The sequence below is a fragment of the Trachemys scripta genome, chromosome 12 (assembly GCF_013100865.1).
Source record: "Trachemys scripta elegans isolate TJP31775 chromosome 12, CAS_Tse_1.0, whole genome shotgun sequence".
In the NCBI taxonomy this organism is placed as follows: Eukaryota; Metazoa; Chordata; order Testudines; family Emydidae; genus Trachemys; species Trachemys scripta.
Genome location: NC_048309.1, coordinates 3,074,339 through 3,092,266, shown reverse-complemented (window position 1 = coordinate 3,092,266; position 17,928 = coordinate 3,074,339). Strand labels below are relative to the sequence as shown.

General features: G+C 54.9%; 1 protein-coding gene across 1 annotated transcript; it reads right to left on the bottom strand.

Moving 5' to 3' along the window:
- Positions 1-4,914: 4,914 nt before the first annotated feature.
- On the bottom strand, positions 4,915-17,064 carry PSMF1 (proteasome inhibitor subunit 1). The gene is made up of 7 exons (XM_034787526.1): positions 16,827-17,064; positions 14,145-14,297; positions 13,112-13,194; positions 11,546-11,740; positions 9,032-9,085; positions 6,738-6,896; positions 4,915-6,578 (listed from the first exon to the last, which is right to left on the bottom strand). Exons 1-7 carry the CDS (start codon positions 16,953-16,955, stop codon positions 6,527-6,529), a joined length of 825 nt encoding a protein of 274 aa, XP_034643417.1. The 5' UTR covers positions 16,956-17,064; the 3' UTR covers positions 4,915-6,526.
- Positions 17,065-17,928: the final 864 nt, after the last annotated feature.

Sequence of the window (17,928 nt, the reverse complement as noted above, 5' to 3'; positions counted from 1 at the left end):
GTCCCATCTCAGCTAAGGACAACCTGTTTGTCCCTGACTGCCAGCCTGTGAGGGGTCGCAGGTCTGCAACCCCAGCAGCCCCGGGCAGTATTCAGACTCTGGCCACTCCCAGCAGCTCCCTAGAACCAGTGAGCAGGGGGGCTATGAGAGCTCTCAAAGCTCCTGAGTGGGGGAAGCATCCAGCCCCACCCCTTGGCTCAGAGGAGCTACTTAAACCAGGAGGCAGCATAGGAAGTTGTCTGAGCAACTAGGTGAATCCCTGGTTGACTGCCAGCCGCTTTGGACCCTACCTACTTGCCTGACTCCTGGGCCTTCCTGCCTATTCCTGCTCTCCTTATCCCAGATCCTCCTCTGCTCCACCCATGACTCGGACTCCAGCTTTGACTCCCGCCTTGGACTCCCGCTCTAGCTCTCGACTCAGACCACGAGGCATGACCCCCCTCACCCCAGTTCTCACAGAGCCCTGCAACCTCACCCAGGAATCTGAAAGTCAAGCTGGTTCTTTCCCTGGTGTGCACCAGCCCCAGAGTGATCGTAACATAATATAGCAGAACCCCTGCTCCAGCTGCCCTGTCATTAACTCTACCTAGTTCAGGGTTACCTTCTTATAGCAACTCCCCCCCCCCCAGCATGTCCTTCTGGGGCCAGCCCCTTAGAGCCAATCAGCTGTGATTTTAGAGTGGCTCCTGCTTATTGGCTCTCCCTTTTCTCCAGCTGGTAAGAATTCTAATTTCCCATTAGCTTTTGCTTGTCTTAAATGGGAAAAGCCTGGCACATGCTCCCAACCAATGACAAAGGCTTTGGGTGCTACCCATCAGATATTGGCTCTGTTCATATCTCTGCACCATCAGCAAGTTTAAAACTGGTAAAAGGACTCCCCCCCCCCCCCACAAGCAGCACATATAATTAATCTGTGGAACTCATTGCCAGAAACTCTCCTTCAGGGCAAACGCTTTGTAGGATTCTCAAAAAGGTCTAGCCAGTTATACAGATCAGGAAGATGTCACCTTTGCTTTGATAGGGCTTTAAAATAAGGGAGACAAACTTGAACTGGCTGAAAAACGGGGAGGAAATTGTTAAACTGGGGAAACATTTTTCCTATTATACTTGTCAACATTTCTGACCGTGTTGACAGATTCTGAGCAGCTCATATATAAATCCCTCTGCTTTGAGCCATGAGTTGCTACTCTCCAAGGGGGGCCAGTAAGAAATGTCCCCTATGAGCAGGTTGTTCTATGAATTTCTAAAGTGACAAGGGGATTTAGGAACATGGGACACGTACTCATTTGTGAAAATCTCCCCCTTATTATCCACATTGAGGATTTCAGAGCCAGGATGAGGGGCTTTGGAGACCAGTGGTCTGACTCTATACTGTTACAAAATGAGAGGCCAAGTCAAACTGCCTTTTAAACCGTATCCTTTTGTCTTTTCCCCTCCAGCATCACAAAGCCATGAGCCAGCTGGGGTTAAATACTGCAGCCAAAGGAATGTTGACACAGAGAAAAAAAACCCTCTCACACAAGAGCTCAACTGACTTTAATTGGCCTCAACAGAGCAGGCTGTATTTTTCCTCCTCCCCAAAGGTTGCAGCGCATGATTAATTCAGCCAGGAGAAAAGCAATGCCTCCTGCAGAGGAGAGCGCAGTGTTGGTAAGGCCGCTGCTTCAGAAACTGCAGGGAAGATGATCAGTGGGTTGAATAAGGGGGTGCGGCTAATTGACTTGCAGATAAGCTGGCCGGTATTTAAACTGCGTTCTGTAGGCGGCCGAGCACAGTGGGCACTGAGAACGGAAAGGGCACAAGACAGGGGGAGTTCTGCTGTCCCAGCCGTGCGCATAGTCAAAGGGTTCGGCTTGAGATTTTTCCTCTTCGCAAGAGCAAAATCTAATGCCCCCTCAGAAGCATCCACAGCACCTCCTGGGTCTACAGAAGACCCCAATGCCCTTCTGCAGTAGTATTACCCCTATTTCACAGAGGGAGAAGCTGAGGCACAGGGAGGTGAACTGACTTGCCCAAAGTCAGAGGAAATCAGTGGCAGAGACAGGTTTAGAACTGGGGCTTTCTGGCCCTCAGTTTTCTGCCCAGGCTCTTTCTATAGATAACCACCCTGACAAATATAATCTACCCCCTTTCTGCCTCACAGCCACCCACAGGAGAGAGCCAACCCCCCTCCTTGCTACCGCCATTGGCCATTCTCGGGCAAACGTTTCAGCGGGGAAAGGGATGGTGCTGGCTGCGTGGGAGCCCCTTGTGAGCTCCACAGGTAGGCCCAGCTGCAGCAGGGCAGGTGAGACATGGGGAGAGGACGCAGAAGAGGGTTCTGGCCTGTTCTGCTCCAGTGTAGTCGCTGACTCAGCTGGAGCACAGCAGGAAAGCAAACTGGGGTCTTGCACGGGGGACCATGACGGGGGCTTTGCTGGGGCTCTTTAGCTATTGCACACGTGAGCAGGGACGAAAGGGCCTCACCGCTTCCATTGCAGGGAGAGGTCGGAACAAGCAAAGCTCAGAACACTGGCTGCTGTGGGAGCTGAGGGCGCTCAGCTCCTTGCTGGATCAGGCCTTACACACACAGGAGCAGGGCATGTGCTCTCCCCACCACAGGCAGGGCAGCGGGAGTCCTGCTGCTCTCCGAGGCGAAGCAGCCTTCCTCTCGCTGCATGAGACATCTCTTAACGGTGCCCGTGCACACCCAGCTGTCCTTTTCTTGCCAGGGAGGNATGAGACATCTCTTAACGGTGCCCGTGCACACCCAGCTGTCCTTTTCTTGCCAGGGAGGGGCTGCTTTGGATCAGACTATCCGTGTTTGAGTGGCTAATCTCCCAGAGCAGGGTGGCTGCGGGCTTCTCTGTGTCTTCTCCTGGCTATTCCGAGGGTGGGGAAATGGAGGAACGGGGGGACTGTTAAGCTCTGCCCATCCCACGCAATGACACTGGGATCTCACCCGCGCCTCTGTCCTGGCACTTAGGGATGATTTATGCTGGACGCAAGCATTAAGCACCAAGCCAGCTGTTGTTCCGCAAGTGGCATTAGCCAATAGAAGCGCACAGTCCTCCTGGCAAGAGAGACAGCAGAGGAACGCGTTTGCCACTCAGGAGCCAGAACTTCCTACTGGCCCCCCTTTGCATACTGGGACCGGCATGTTAAAATTCAATTCAATGCCCCACGCAGCATCTATCCGCTCTACCCCCACCACTGGGAGAGCAGGGAAATGCAAGAGGCAGCCGTAGCTCACAACTGGGCAGAATATGCCCCCACACTCCCCACCCCACACACTCCTGTAAGGAAGGGATGTTTAAAAAAGATGAACTCAAACTGGAACGGGTGCAGAGAAGGGCGACTAAGATGATCAGAGGAATGGAAAACCTGTCGTATGAAAAGAGATTAGAGGAGCTTGGGTTGTTTAGTCTGACAAAGCGAAGGCTGAGGGGGGATATGATTGCTATCTTCAAATATAGCAGAGGGGTTAATACAAGGGAGGGAGAGGAATTATTCCAGTTTAGTACTAATGTGGACACGAGAACGAATGGATATAAACTGGCCGGGGGGAAGTTCAGGCTTGAAATTAGACGAAGGTTTCTGACCGTCAGAGGGGTGAAATATTGGAACGGCCTTCCGAGGGAAACGGTGGGGGCGACGGACCTGTCTGGTTTTAAGATTAAGTTGGATAAGTTTATGGAGGGAATGGTTTAATGGTAAAACATAGTAGCCAAGGAAAACCAAGCAATGGTACATGAATAGCATAATGGCCAACAAGGGTCAGGCTAGAGACTCTTGCCTACATGCTCGGGGTATTACTGATCGCCATATTTGGGGTCGGGAAGGAATTTTCCTCCAGGGTAGATTGGCTGAGCCTCTGGAGGTTTTTCGCCTTCCTCCGCAGCATAGGGCAGGGATCTCTAGCAGGAGGGTCTCAGCCGTTTGAAGTCACTAAAACACAGGATTGGGGACTTCAATGGCAGAGTCCAGGGAAGGGTCTTGCGGCCTGCAGCATGCAGGGGGTCAGACCAGATGATCATAATGGTCCCTTCTGACCTTAAAGTCTATGAGTCTATGAGTCTATGAAATGACAGTTTCACTTGTTGTACTAAACTTTTCTAGGATCTTTGAAAAGCCCGGTTACCAACGGGCAAAACCTGCTTCTCTCTTTATAGCTACCTGAAACAATCACAGAGGCTCTGAAAGGGCTTTGAATAGCCCCAGCTCCAAAAGGGAGGGGTCTTCTAGGGGAGGGGGAGGTGCTTGAAGAATATGAAATTGCAGGATAGGTGGCGAGGGCAGGAGACTATCCCTGATGCAGGAGCTGGCCACGGTGCTGAATTGATACCGCCGGCTGATCCTCTCTAACCCATCCTCAGTTCCCAGCACAACTACCCTGAGAGCCATAATGTGCTGGGAACTCAGCTGTTATCATCTGCACCTGTCTGCAAGGGGGCTGAAAAGGAAAAGAGAGAGAGTGTGAGTGTGTGTAAAAAAATCAAGAAGGGAAGGATTTATTTCCCCCCTTTTGCTTTCTCCTTTGGGACACAATTGCCTGAGTATGGCACCAAGGACCCAGGAGATCCAGTGATTTTAGACCCAGTAGCCACAGGTAATGCTGATCTTTCCTTGGGTTGGACATTCACCTCACACAGATACCTTGTCTTCTAAGCAAAGTGCCCAGTACTGCTTGCTGGGGGAGAAGGTAACAGGCGTGACTAATTTGTTTCACACCCTGGATTTTCTACTCATAAAAAATCACGTGGATCCGGCCGCAACAATCTGAAATTTCTAACCAGGAAGAGAGGTGAGAGGGTGGGGAAGCCTGAGGAAACCTTTGCTTTGTCATTGAAGCAACGATGGAAGTGCTCGAATTTGGAGAAGTTGCCTCGTTGTCTTAAGTCAGAGGAGGGAGCAGAGTCCAGGGAGCACACAAGCAGCAGTTCACCCAGTTTTTATTTTAGTTATCAGATCCTTTAAAAAAATTCAAACCAAGAGAAGAATCAGGAGAATCAGTCACTTACATTTTCAAAAGTAACTAATAACGCTGGGTCCCAGCGTAATGATCCTGCAATGGCAGGATTTTCAGACCGTGCTAGGCACCTGCCCTCTGAAATCAGGCCTCTCTAAGGCACCTCAGACACAGCGGCACCCCAAATCAATAGTCACTTTGGAAAACTGACACCACTGAATTCGACTGGACAGGATCGGCAGAGGACAGGAACTGTCCTGTTAACATACTAGCCTGGTGTGACCGAATTAACGAAACGAAGAACAACCATCTGAAAAATCCCTCCCGTAAAACACAAGGGAAGTCAAAGCACAACTGCTCTAAACGCCCCCCCACCCCATTCTTACATCACCCCACCCAGAAACTAAACACCACCCTGATCTCAGCTACTCCAATGTCATTTCGGCACACAGGGACTCCACCAAGACAGAGTTATTCCACATTCGACCGAGCACGGGCGGAGAAAAAACATTCTCCATCTTTATGCATGTCCCCAGCTAGTTCCCTTTGTGCGTTTGACAGCACTTGGGATAGAGTCAATGCATCTTCCCGATGTCTGTGTAAGATTCCCTCTCAGCAACAGGGGAGAGAGACTTAAAAACAGACACGTGGTCGTAAGAACCTCACACACCAGCAAGGGAGATGCAGGGGCAGGATCTGAAACGAACGGTGACTTTTTTTTTTTTAATTGACTAGATTGCATGTTGGTGTCTCGAGATCTAGGGGCCAGATGATCAGCTGGGATAAATCAATGTAGCCCCACTGAAGCCAACGCAACGAGGTCTAGCTACACCAGCGGAGGATCTGGGCATGCTGTTCTAGAGGCAGAAATTCGAAGAATTAATCCATGGCCCCATTCAGCCCTTCCTAACCCCTTGCTCAACTGGCAGCTGAAGGGCCAAGGTGAGCACAGAGCAGAGGAGAAACCACAGATGCCTTTACAAGCCCTTCTCACACTGCAGCTTCCTACATCAACACCTCAGTAGCACACTGCGCTCCAGGCCAGGCCTGCCCGAGACGTACACTGGCCAGCTGGGAGCAAGAATGGAACGTGGGACTCTGCGCCGGCAAGCTCGTCAAGACCGAGTCGTTACCAGACAGCTGGTGGGGAGTGAACGTTTCTCTCTAGCAACAAACAGCTGAGTAAATCCCAGAGCACACATCACGTCAGTCCAGAGAAGGCGATACAAGGAAAGCAAAGGAAATGACATCTTTTCAATACAGTTCTCATAGGGCAGTTCCAGTTCTGAATAACACACCCCAAGCAGCTTTCTGTTCTTAGCGCACGGCAGTCATGTTTCAACAGGTGTTAGATTACAAATGGCGAGGGATGTCCCCGGGGGATCAGGCGGAGAGATGAGATCCACACGCTGCCTTCACCGCTGTTATATATGCAGTGAAACCTTTACAGCTGATCTGCGGTGTAGGGAAAGACTCTAGTGCCCGGGGAGAAAACTACTGCTGAAGAGAGTCTTCCGAAAAGGGGAAAGGTGGGGAAAAGGTGCTTCTCTCTCAGTGAAGTCTGAGTCGGGAACGTCCTCACATGAACATGTCGTCGTATCCCGGAGGGGGAAGGTGATCTGGATCTGGCCTGCAACAGGATTAGAATGTAGAGGGCAGAGTTACAGAGTGAAAACTCCCCCCCCCCCCCCCAAGAGTCCAGAGAGTTGGGTGCAGTTTGCGAACAACAGGAAAACTCCAGCACCGTTATAGCCAGTAAAGCAACGTACACGCACATCCAGATACCCACCCGGCAGAACGGCCGCTCCCTGGTCCAAATGGGTCGAATCTGGCACCTGGTGGAACGGCCCCAGGAGGAAGCCTGTTTGGGAGACCTGACGATGGGTCGATAAGAGGCCTTCGAAATCCGGAGCGGAGTGGATCAGCGATCATACCACCCCTCCGGCCCCTGGGAGGAAGAAGAAAGCTGGATGAGAGCAGGATCACAATTAGCTCTAATTGGAGATAAAAGTAACCAGCTCCCGTCTACTCCGAGCTTGGCTCACTGCTCCATGAGCAGCCTGGAAATTGGATTCCCATTGTTAAAGCGAAGCGTGTGACTACGGATGGGATGGGAATGCGTGCGTACAGCGCAGCAGAATACGTGCTGGGAAGAGTAATTCAGTGAGAACAAGAGCACACAGTTAGGTGTGAACACGAGGCTGGGGGGGCTAGACGGGTATGGAAGTATACAAGGACGAGACTTCCCGCCTTGTTCTCATTTACAATAAGGCCCCTGTGGTTTGCTCCAGCCATGTAAAGGGGCCTCAGGGTGAAAAGGAATCGGCCCCCTCTGTCCAATGCCTGGTATCACTACCCTTTGGACTCGTCAATACTGCGAAATTCTGCAGTGTTAGAACACATGTGCACCAACATGATGTAAAACATGGCTTAGCACTCCGTGCAGACAAGGGCTGTCGTAGTGAACACCCTGTCAGGGGGCTGTGATGAATTCACACTGGGGTGCACACTGCCCAGGGTGCTAAGTAGCGTCAGTTAACACATGTTCTACCGTGACATGCACTGGGAAATGACAAGCCCCTTCGCTGTCCTTAATGCAGCCTGTTTGTTCCCCCACGAAGAACTGCATCTTTTGCAGTCCCACTAGCCACCTCCACAGGGGGCTGAGCAACGAACAGGGGGAGGCTTAGCAGAGGGGCAGGTTCTATATTCCTCCAGCTTCTCAAAGGATTCAGGAGACCCAGGCCAGCAGTGAGTCAGACCCCCGCTGCTGCAGACGTGGGCTGTTTTAGGACTTGTCAGACACCCCTGCCTTGGTTTCCTTTGCTGCTTGATTGTTATTCTTGAGGTTCATTTAGCTCTATGCTTTTGGTGGTCTCCGATTAAATGCAAGATTTTCTCCCCCCCCACCCCAACGCAATGTTGCAAGAGTTCCCAGACCCCTTCTTTGGGAGCAGTGGCCTGGAACCTTTTCCAAAGCCGTGCCTGGAAGCCATTTGCTAGACCAGTTCTGCCAGCCTCAGCGCCTTGCAGCTGGATCATGCTGTGCACTGGCCTCGTACTGTATGATCTCAGCTGGAGCCTCTGGATGCTACCACAATAAAACTAATTAACATCAGTCCCAGTAAGCGCCTTTCTGACAGCTAGCTGCTCGTGGAAAGTCCCACGGATCCTACGGAGAGGTCCTGGGGCTCAAAATCTGCCTCCAGCAGGTGCCCACTTTGGATCAAGACGCTATATTCATTTAAGAAAGAAATCTCTTTAGGAGAGATGGGAAGCGGGGTGGCAAGGACCCGTCCTGATTGCCCCTCCCCTGTGGTACGCAGGGCTGCTTTCCAGCCACCTTCTTAGCCCTCCGCTACAAGATCCTCTTTCCAGCCTCTAAGGAACATTTCCAGAAGTTCCCTTTCTAGCCAACCCCTGCAGGACAAAGCCCCCCAAGGAGAAATAAGTCTGATCCCGATCAGCCAGATCCAAATGGCAGGACTTCCAGGACTCCATAGTGACTGGGTCATGTTCCCATGGACTGGTTTTACTTTGGTTACATTGTTCTTTTCCTGGAATGGAAAATGATGGGTCAGGTTCTCCCGCTTCCTCCCCAGATGGAGCTGGAGCTCCAGAGCAGAAGCAAGGCCCCCTGCAGCATCCCTCCCTATGGCTCCCATCTCCTCGGGCAGCTGTCTCTCCTCTCTGCTCTTGGGTACGTCAGAACAGCCCTGCAGATCCGGGGGCGGCTGGAGAATCCGCGGGCTAGACAAAGCAACATTTTAAATGGGAGGCTTAAATTCACTTAATGATGTCTTTAGCTTTGATTTACTGGAGGAATTACTGCACGTTAAATGAATACCAGCCGATTATGAAACCGACGCAGATTCCAACCAATCAACTATGTGAGAGACAGGATCTTAGTACAATATTAAAACCATATTTCGGTTTAGAACCAGCTCTTGGTCCCTGGACAGTTCACACATAAGAACTGTTTTATTGACGTCCTTGTTGGAGACACTTCACTGAACGCACCAGTGAGGCCAATCCCAGTTATTTCAGTCACTCCCCACACGCTCCTCTCTTGGGGGTACTCACCCAAAGGGGTCCAGGTCCTCTCCGCCCACAGCAAAGGGGTCCCGGGGATCAGGCCTGAAACACAAGACACAATTACCCCAGTGAGAGGTGTCGATTTCCTCGGCAGGTGGGTACGGGGTATGGAAGAGAGTGCACAGGGGACAGGCAAGATTGAGAGCCCAGGCAGATGCGTGTGCCCGTGTGACCAGCAGAGCGGGCCACTGGAGAAGGCAGCTGTGCTCAGGGGCGATTCTCTGCTGTAGCTTGGTCTCTGTATTTGAGTCCACATTACAGATGACAGGAACAATCGAGTGACCTCGCTGTGCAGACTGGTGTTACCAGAATGTCACCAGGGCAGTGCGCCGCTAATGGTGTTTTGTGAGGTGGCCTGCGGCTTTAATTGGTGCAGACGTGGGACTGAGGGAGACTACAGGTGGCAGCACACATCGCCCCACCGGAGCCAAGCAGCCTGGTACGCAGGACTCCGCAGTTACCACCCCCCCGTGCTAGGGGCTGCCATCTGCTCCGCTTTATGGAAAGGCAGCTGCAGGCCTGGAGCTCCCGGCAAATTGCTAACACAGCCCTGGGCAGAGCCTGAGAGGGGCCAGGCGAGCCCAGCAGTACAGGGACAGGCTCCCAAACCACAGCACAGCCACTGCCACTGAAACCCGGCTCCCGCAAGAGGAGGGCAGGGTGTGGGGGCCTGGTAGGGAACGTGACGGTGCCCAGCGGGAGCTCAGACCCAGCTTTCAACACTCACGCCGTGCCTTTTGTTTCTGGGGTTCACGACGAGGGGTTTACAACTGCACGCTGCACCCCTCGCCTGCTCCAAGGCAAGCCAGCCATTGGCAGCCATGTCTTGGACCCCCCCAGTCCCCTGGCAGCCCCAGAACTCCAGCACCTGGGGCATGAACAGCAGCGGTGTGACAGGAACCAGGGGTAAGATGCTACAGACTGTCCCTTGGATCTCTCGAGAGACCACTCTGCAGGCGCCGCCACAGGGACAGTGGGGAGTGATGCCGGCGCTCTGGACGGCCACAGCAGGCTCGGATTTCCTACCTGGCACTTGATTAAAGGGGAGTGTGGGGAAGGGGAGAGAATAAAGAGCCCTGCCCCTCTGCTATCCCAGAGAAAGAGATTATCAGGGCACAGGAGCCCACAGACTGATCCCTCGCATTGGGAGCGGCGGCGGGGAGCTGGCAGTGTGGCTGCAGCGTCACGGTTTTCCATCCGGGATGTTGTGCTCAAGAGCTGGTCCGAAGGAAGATCATCGAGAAGGGAAGCAAAGTCAAAAGGCTTTTCCTCTCCCTCCCATAAGCCTTCTGCACCTGCACCTGCTCAGCCCCTGGCAGCGTGGGAGGCACTGCTGGGCAAACGGCCCCTGGACGAACTGCTCTCTCTGCCACAGCCAGGCAGGGTCCCCGTTCTAACCCCCATCCCCCCCGAACACAGCTCTAGGCTCGTCCAGCAGGGGCTCCCCCACCAGATCCCAGCCCCCTCCGGGGATCAAAGGGAGCTCTGCCATCTGCCCTCCCACCTTCAGTCACAAAGCACTAGGCTGTGCAACCCTCGAGCCCACTGGCCAGCACTGCCACAAGCCGCCCCGCTGGACTCAGCAGCCCGAACTGACCGCCCATCCCTAGCATAGACGTGGCCAGCTCTCCCATCACTGAGCCATCAGCCAGCTAATGGGGCCTTCCTCTCCCCATGGCAGCCCCTTGTCCCACCAACCCTGCACACCCAGTCCCCCCTAGGCAGGGCAGACCTCAGAGACCGGCCTGCTTCCCTCCATGTCCTGTGCCCTCCTGACGTTGGCTGCAGGACCCTCCCCCCAGCTTGGACATTCCTGACAGATCATGTAGCATGGGGCAGATTTCAGCCCGTGTCTGGGCCAGACCATTAATCCCATCCTGTTCCAACATGGGATTTGCACACTCTACCTCAAGCTGCTACCCCTGATGCTCAGGGATGGGAGGGGAAGGGGCCCCCTGAACCCCTAGGCAAGGAGGCAAGGCCATGGCACAGGGGCCGAGCAACACAGGTGCCTTATCCATGCTGGGGAGGTGGGGTGGGATGTTACCTCACTCTTCTCCCAGGTGGCCAACTCTAGCAGCATCTCACCCAAAACACAGGATGGGGTCCCAAGCTCCAGACAAGACCTCCCACTGGTGGGCCAGCTTAGAGGGAAGCCAGCCAGAGCCCCATGCCAACAGCCTCCGAGGGTCGGGATCAGCCCGCGGGTGAACCGGAAGCATGGGATTTATAAGCAGGGCTGATTGGGGTGTCAGGACCACAGGCTGTTTTAAAGAATCCCCCTCCTGCATCGCTTGGATCCCTCCGAGGACTAAACTTGTGACACAGAGCTAGACCGTGCACCGGTGCCCATGAGGACACGTCTGTGACAGAGGCTGGTGTGGGCGGGTGCGGGAAGGAACCATGAAGGGCCAGATGCTCCGTCACTGCTTTCCTGCCCCCCACCATCTGAAAGAAGCCCAGACTGCGCGGCCCCCATCCCCTCGCCAGCATCTCACTCACCAGGATGGCTGCCGGCCACCGAAAGGCTGCCGGGGAGGAATCCTTAAGGGGTCATAATCCTGAGTGGAGGCAGGCGGGACCGTCTTCTCAGGCTTGGGCTCCTTTTTGGGATCGCCCTTCTCTTTGGGAGCCCCCAACGGAGAGATGATGCCTGTGACAACCCTGGTCTGCAGCTCCTCGACGTTCTTGTACACCCTGCAGGGGCGAGAGGGAGAATCAAGGCTGACAACGGACAGCACCCAGGGCCCTGCTAGGAAGGGTTTGGTGGGAAAGGCCCTAATACAATGGTGCGATGGGCCCCCAACATGACACACACACAGAACTGTCCTTTCCAACTCCCCAGCAGTGCCCATGGCACGTTCATCCCACCTCCCTGGCCAGATTGCCTGCAGATGTCAGCGCGGGAGAGGGAACCTGGTGGATTTGGGCTTGTTTCTTGTTTGGAATTGCTGGCTGGTGTCCAAGCCATCTAAGATTTCCTTATCTGCAAATGGAGGGGCTGGCGGCAGCACAAACAGGGCTTTCAGGGGCTCTGGTAAAACGGAAGCTAGAAATGCCGGAATGGAACAATTTCAAGACCCACGGCACGGGCGTTTGCTGATGTCTCGGGTGAGACGCAGCATTCAGACGTTAAGCAGAGAGCAGCTGGGCAAGTCTGATCTTCACCCAGCTTTGCAGCAGAGTTGTTGGAGGCAGGAGGGAATCTCCGAACTTGGAGGTGGGGGAAAAAAATCCCTATCAGATAATACAGCCCCCCTGGTGATGCAGCATTGCTCCCTACAACACACGTCGGGTGCTCTGTCCAGCCTTGTGTCCCATGTCCCAAGCCATGGCACGTCCACTCCCTCAGGGGACTATTCCACAGTCTAAGTGCTCTCAAGGTCAGAATCGCCCCACGGTTACACATGGAGGGCTGCATGCAAACATCTACGGAAGTACAATCCCACTTTCCCCACAGCAAGTCAGTAGCATATATATGGAGATATACCTATCTCATAGAACTGGAAGGGACCTTGAAAGGTCATCAAGTCCAGCCCCCTGCCTTCACCCCCTGCCTTCACTAGCAGGACCAAGTCCTGATTTTGCCCCAGATCCCTAAGTGGCCCCCTCAAGGATTGAACTCACAACCCTGGGTTTAGCAGGCCAATGCTCAAACCACTGAGCTATCCCTTCCCCCTACAGCATAGGCCTGTACTGTGGTAGATTCAGGCTGCAAGTTCCTTTGGGGCAGGATCTGGGCTTTCATGCAGGGAACACATGACGGTCAGCACTCTGGAAATAAAGTTACAGAGCCAGCCAGAGGCTCAGCCGGGATTAGAACTCCCGAAGCAGCGAGCTCCCAGAGACCACGTGGCCTAACTCCCTCTTTTCTGCCAGCCTGAGCTTGGGGTGCCATCTGGGAACGGAGGACGAGGAGAACATGTGGGGGGTATTGAAGCTTTATCTGCAAAGAGTCCCTCAGGTTCCTCCTAACGCACCCTCTCCTCCCCTGCCTCGATCGTCGCCTGCCTCCCCTCCCCGCGGGCTCGGACACTTGTGTGGAGAATCTCCATGAAACGCAGTTACCTGTGGAAATCATCCAAGTGCTCCGAGTCGATGTAATCTGCCACTGTCAAGGTCAAATCCGCCACCTGCTTTGAGCTGCAATCCTGGGGAAGGACAAACAAAACGCTGCCTCAGGAGCTAAACTCATGTGTGGGGTGGGGGTGGGGGGGAGGAGCAGACAACAGCAGAACGGGGGGGGCGGGGGGGGGGGGAAATCCGAGGCAGGAGCAATCACTGGAGTTTGCTCCCCTACTGGCACTTGTCAGTGCAGAATCCACATGTCTGGATTCCCAGCGGTCTAAACCCAAGTGCAACCAACTTGCAGTGGATTGAGAAGGCTCTTTCCCAGCTCTCCCTGCTCGGACTGCAGAGGGTTAGACAGGGACTGAGCCCGCGTTCGATCAGGAGGAGAGGTGTCATTACACCGGGGACGGGGGTGACAGAGCAGGAACAAGGATCCGGAATTCCACAAGACGCACCAAGGCTGCAACTCTTCCGCCGGCGTGGGCCGAGCAGTAACGACGTCACAGCTTCAACCGAATGGATGTCTGACCTTAGCTTGCTGCTTCACCCTGGACACACCACTTCCAGGGCCAGTTCCTCGGCTGGGGGGAAAAGGCACTGCTCCATGGCAGGCCGTAAGCGAGACTGATTTACACCAGCGGCGAGCTCTACATGACTTCACAAGCACACAGCATTCTGCACGCTTTTGAGGACGTTACATGCCAAGATCTGCCCTGACATGTATCCTCAGCGCCTTCCTGACGTCAGTGACGCCGAATCGCATGCAGCCAGCACAGGACCTGGGCCACACTGGCCCCCGCTCCACACATTAGCCAGCTGGGTTTCTCGTCAAGCGCCTCCCACTCAATAGGCGCCAAGGGCATTGGGGGACATAGGAGACCAGGAAAATGGATGCTCAAGTGAATCACAGCTCTTATTCTTTGCCTCTCCTCCCTTACAGGGGGTGGCACTGACTCCCCACCTCCTGGGAAGCTGAGACTCCCTGCAGGGACCGATCCTTACATAGCACCCAGCCAGCTGCGAGCCTCACCATGACGTTGAGAATCATGCTGGTGTCCACCATGATCGCCTTCAGCAGGAGCTCGTGGCGGTCGTCCGTGGACCTGTATCGCAGCGTGTACAGGTCCTTGTCGGCGTTCCACCCGGCCGGCAGCAGCTCCGACTTCCTTTCATTGGGACCCGGCTGCACAAAGGCATCAGAGAGAACAAGTTGGAGTCCCAGCTGATACCAACGGGGCAGCAGGAACAGATCCCGGCTGGACACAGGAATCTGGGAGGAGGTTTAAACCTCCCAAAGGGATTGCATCGTCTGCACGGGTACGATTGCGGGATCGGGGCCCCTGGTTCCACTGTACAGGACGCAGCCTACCATGCAGGGCAACCTGAATTACTACCACAAAAAATGCTGCAAACAAACCTCTCCCCAAAAAACGAGGAGTCCGGTGGCACCTTAAAGACAAACAGATTTATTTGGGCATAAGCTTTCGTGGGTAAAAAACCCACTTCTTCAGATGCATAGAGTGAAAGTTACAGATGCAGGCATTATATACTGACACATGGAGAGCAGGGAGTTACCTCACCAGTGGTGAACCAGTGTTGACAGGGCCAATTCAATCAGGGTGGATGTAGTCCACTCCCAATAATAGATGAGGAGGTGTCAATTCCAGGAAAGGCAAAGCTGCTTCTGTAATGAGCCAGCCACTCCCAGTCCCTATTCAAGCCCAGATTAATGGTGTTAAATTTGCAAACGAATTTTAGTTCTGCTGTTTCTCTTTGAAGTCTGTTTCTGAAGTTTTTTTGTTCAAGAATAGTGACTTTTAAATCTGTTCTAGAATGTCCAGGGAGATGGAAGCGTTAACCTACTGGCTTTTGTATGTTACCATTCCTGATGTCCGATTTGTGTCCTTTTATTCTTTTACGTAGGGACTGTCCGGTTTGGCCAATGTACATGGCAGAGGGGCATCAGGCCCTGACAACACTGGTTCTCCCCTTGTGAGGTACTCCCTTCTCTTCGTGTGGCAGTATAATAATGCCTGCATCTGTAACTTTCACTCCATGCATCTGAAGAAGTGAGGTTTTTTACCCACAAAAGCTTATGCCCAAATAAATTTGTTAGTCTTCAAGGTGCCACCAGACTCCTTGTTGTTTTTGTGGCTACAGACTAACACGGCTACCCCCTGATACTTGACACCTCTCCCAGGTCATGAGCAAACTAGAGGGACCCCCAGATCAGGGTATTTTCTGGCATTAGCACTTGATGACTATAAATGTGACTTCCTTCTAAAGGAGCCCCCAGGCCAATACCTTCTCTGCCAGCGAACAGCCAAGATCCTTCCCTTCTCGAGGGCAGACATAAAGTGAATGTAACTCATCACAGCTCTCTTAGGACCCAATCCTGTCCATACTTGCTACCGGATTTAATGCTTACTGCTGTGAGTAATCCCCAGCTATGTCTACACTGCACAAACCAGCTGTGTTCTCACATGGAGATGGATAACTCACTATAACACTGGAGTGGAGTCAAGGCACTGTAGTTTTCACCTCAACGCAGCTAACGGAGGTAAGCCCCAGACAGGGGGAAGGTATAGACTGGACAGGGTACACAGAGGTGAGAACTACCCGTACTTTGTCTGCACTAGGATCTCACATCAAGGTAGTGGTCTCGATGGAAAAACACACCTGTCTTTTTTCAGGGAAGACCCAGCTCCCTAGGGTTGGCTGAGTCTGCAGGATTGGGCCCTGCAAGCTGATCCCCACGGGCTGACCCCTGTCTGCAACGCGTTCCAGCCCAGTGCAGGGGGTCCCCCTGTGCCCATCAGCCTGGAGCATCAGAGAGCCTCCTCTGCTCCTAAACGTAAGGAAAATAACTTTCCCATCACTAAGGTTGATGTGGGCACAATCCGGTTGTTAGGGTTTGTCTATGTCTATCTGAGAGCAAAGGAATCCTTTAACGGTGAAATATTATAAACAAACTGCACAAATTCTTTAAAAAAAAATAACGTTTTTAACGCCCCAAGTAGAGAGGAAAGAAGTAGCAAAGCCAGCGACTGCAACACCCTCATGTTCCCTGTCAGTGGATTTGGTCTCACATTTAGGTTTTGTAAAAATAAACGTTCACGCCAGAACAAGGAGTCTGAGTTTCTAACCAGGGCTAATTCGGTGGGAGCAGGTTATTTCTTTCTCAACACGCGTCACCCTGCGGCCTGGTGCTGGCAGGGACCATCCCCAGAGCAAAACCCACGGAAACAAAAGTGAAACTAACCCGGGCATTAGCACGGCCCGTGCAATCCCCAGTGGACGGGGGAAGGACACGGAGACCAGGCACACAAACAATGCGCAATGCCCAGGCCCTCGCCCTGCCCGGGGCTCTGCCGAGCTTGGCAGCACCAGGGCCGTGGGGCTGCTGGGCACCGGGGGGGCAGGCAGCGTCTGTCTCCCCCATTGCCACCCCCAGGGGTGATCCCTGACACCGGGCAGCGGATTTGCCCCTTCCCCTTTCACCTGGCAGCGCAGCTCCCAACGGCGCCCGTGGGCGTTGGGTACACAACGCCCCCCCCCCCTTCGGGCTTGTGCTCGGGGGTTTGCACGGGGGGGGGTCCGGGCCAGGCCTGCGGAGCCCCGGAAATACCCCCCCCCTTGCAGCGCGTGCACCCCGGGCCGGGGCCGGGGCTTGCGGGGGCCCCTCCCGTCCCCCCAGGCGGGGGCCCCTTACCTGGTCCCCGGTGCCCAGCGCGCGGTACTGGTGCGTGACCAGCTGCCAGTGGACGAAGCAGAGCAGCGAGTCCTGCGGGCGGGAGAGGCCGGGCGCCTGCGAGGCGTAGAGCAGCTCCAGGCCGGCCATGCTGCCTCCAGCCCCGTCGCCCTGCGTCGCCGGAGCCCGGCCAGCCCCGGCCGGGGAAGGGGAAGCGCCAGCGCCGGGCGGGCCCCGCTGGAAACGCGCGGCGCGGCACGTGGGTTCCGCTGCAAGAGAGCCGGGGATGGGCTGGAGCGGTGCGGTGCGGTGCGGTGCGGTGCGGGGCTGCCCCTCCCCGGTCAGACACAGCCTGGGGCTGCCCGAGCACATGGGGCTACCCGCAGCCCCGGGGCCACAGGCGCTGCATTGCCGCAGTTTGCTAGAGCAGCGACTGGCAACTTCCCCGGAGTCCCGTCCCCCTCCTGTCCCCTTCCCCAGATTCCTGTCCCCTTCCCCGGAGTCCCGTCCGCCTTCCTGGAGTCCTGTCCCCCTCCCTTTCCCTCCCCTGAGTCCTGTCCCCCTCCCCTCCCTAGAGTCCCGTCCTCCTCCTGTCCCCTTCCCCAGATTCCTGTCCCCTGAGTCCCGTCCGCCTTCCTGGAGTCCTGTCCCTCTCCCCAAAGCCCTGTCCTGTACCCCTCCCCTCCCTGGAGTCCCGTCCCCCTCCTGTCCCCTTCCCCAGATTCCTGTCCCCTTCCCCGGAGTCCCGTCCGCCTTCCTGGAGTCCTGTCCCCCTCCCTTTCCCTCCCCTGAGTCCTGTCCCCCTCCCCTCCCTAGAGTCCCGTCCTCCTCCTGTCCCCTTCCCCAGATTCCTGTCCCCTGAGTCCCGTCCGCCTTCCTGGAGTCCTGTCCCCCTCCCCAAAGTCCTGTCCTGTACCCCTCCCCTCCCTAGAGTCCCGTCCCCCTCCTGTCCCCGGAGTCCCGTCCCCCTTCCTGGAGTCCTGTCCCCCTTCCCAAAGTCCTGTCCTGTTCCCCTCCCCTCCCTAGAGTCCCGCCCCCATCCTGTCCCCGGAGTCCCGTCCCCCTCCCCAGAATCCTGCCCTGTCCCCCTCCCCAGAGTCCCGTCCCCCCCTCCCCAAAGTCC

What these genes read in the sequence shown, in the direction of transcription:
- PSMF1 (XM_034787526.1), bottom strand. Translation starts at nt 16,955, where the DNA reads ATGGCCGGCCTGGAGCTGCTCTACGCCTCGCAGGCGCCCGGCCTCTCC. An exon ending in GCATGATTCTCAACGTCATG is followed by an intron (nt 13,195 to 14,144) that starts GTGAGGCTCGCA and finishes GTCCTTCCCCAG; the next exon opens with GATTGCAGCTCAAAGCAGGT. An exon ending in GGTGGCCGGCAGCCATCCTG is followed by an intron (nt 9,086 to 11,545) that starts GTGAGTGAGATG and finishes CTTGTGTTTCAG; the next exon opens with GCCTGATCCCCGGGACCCCT.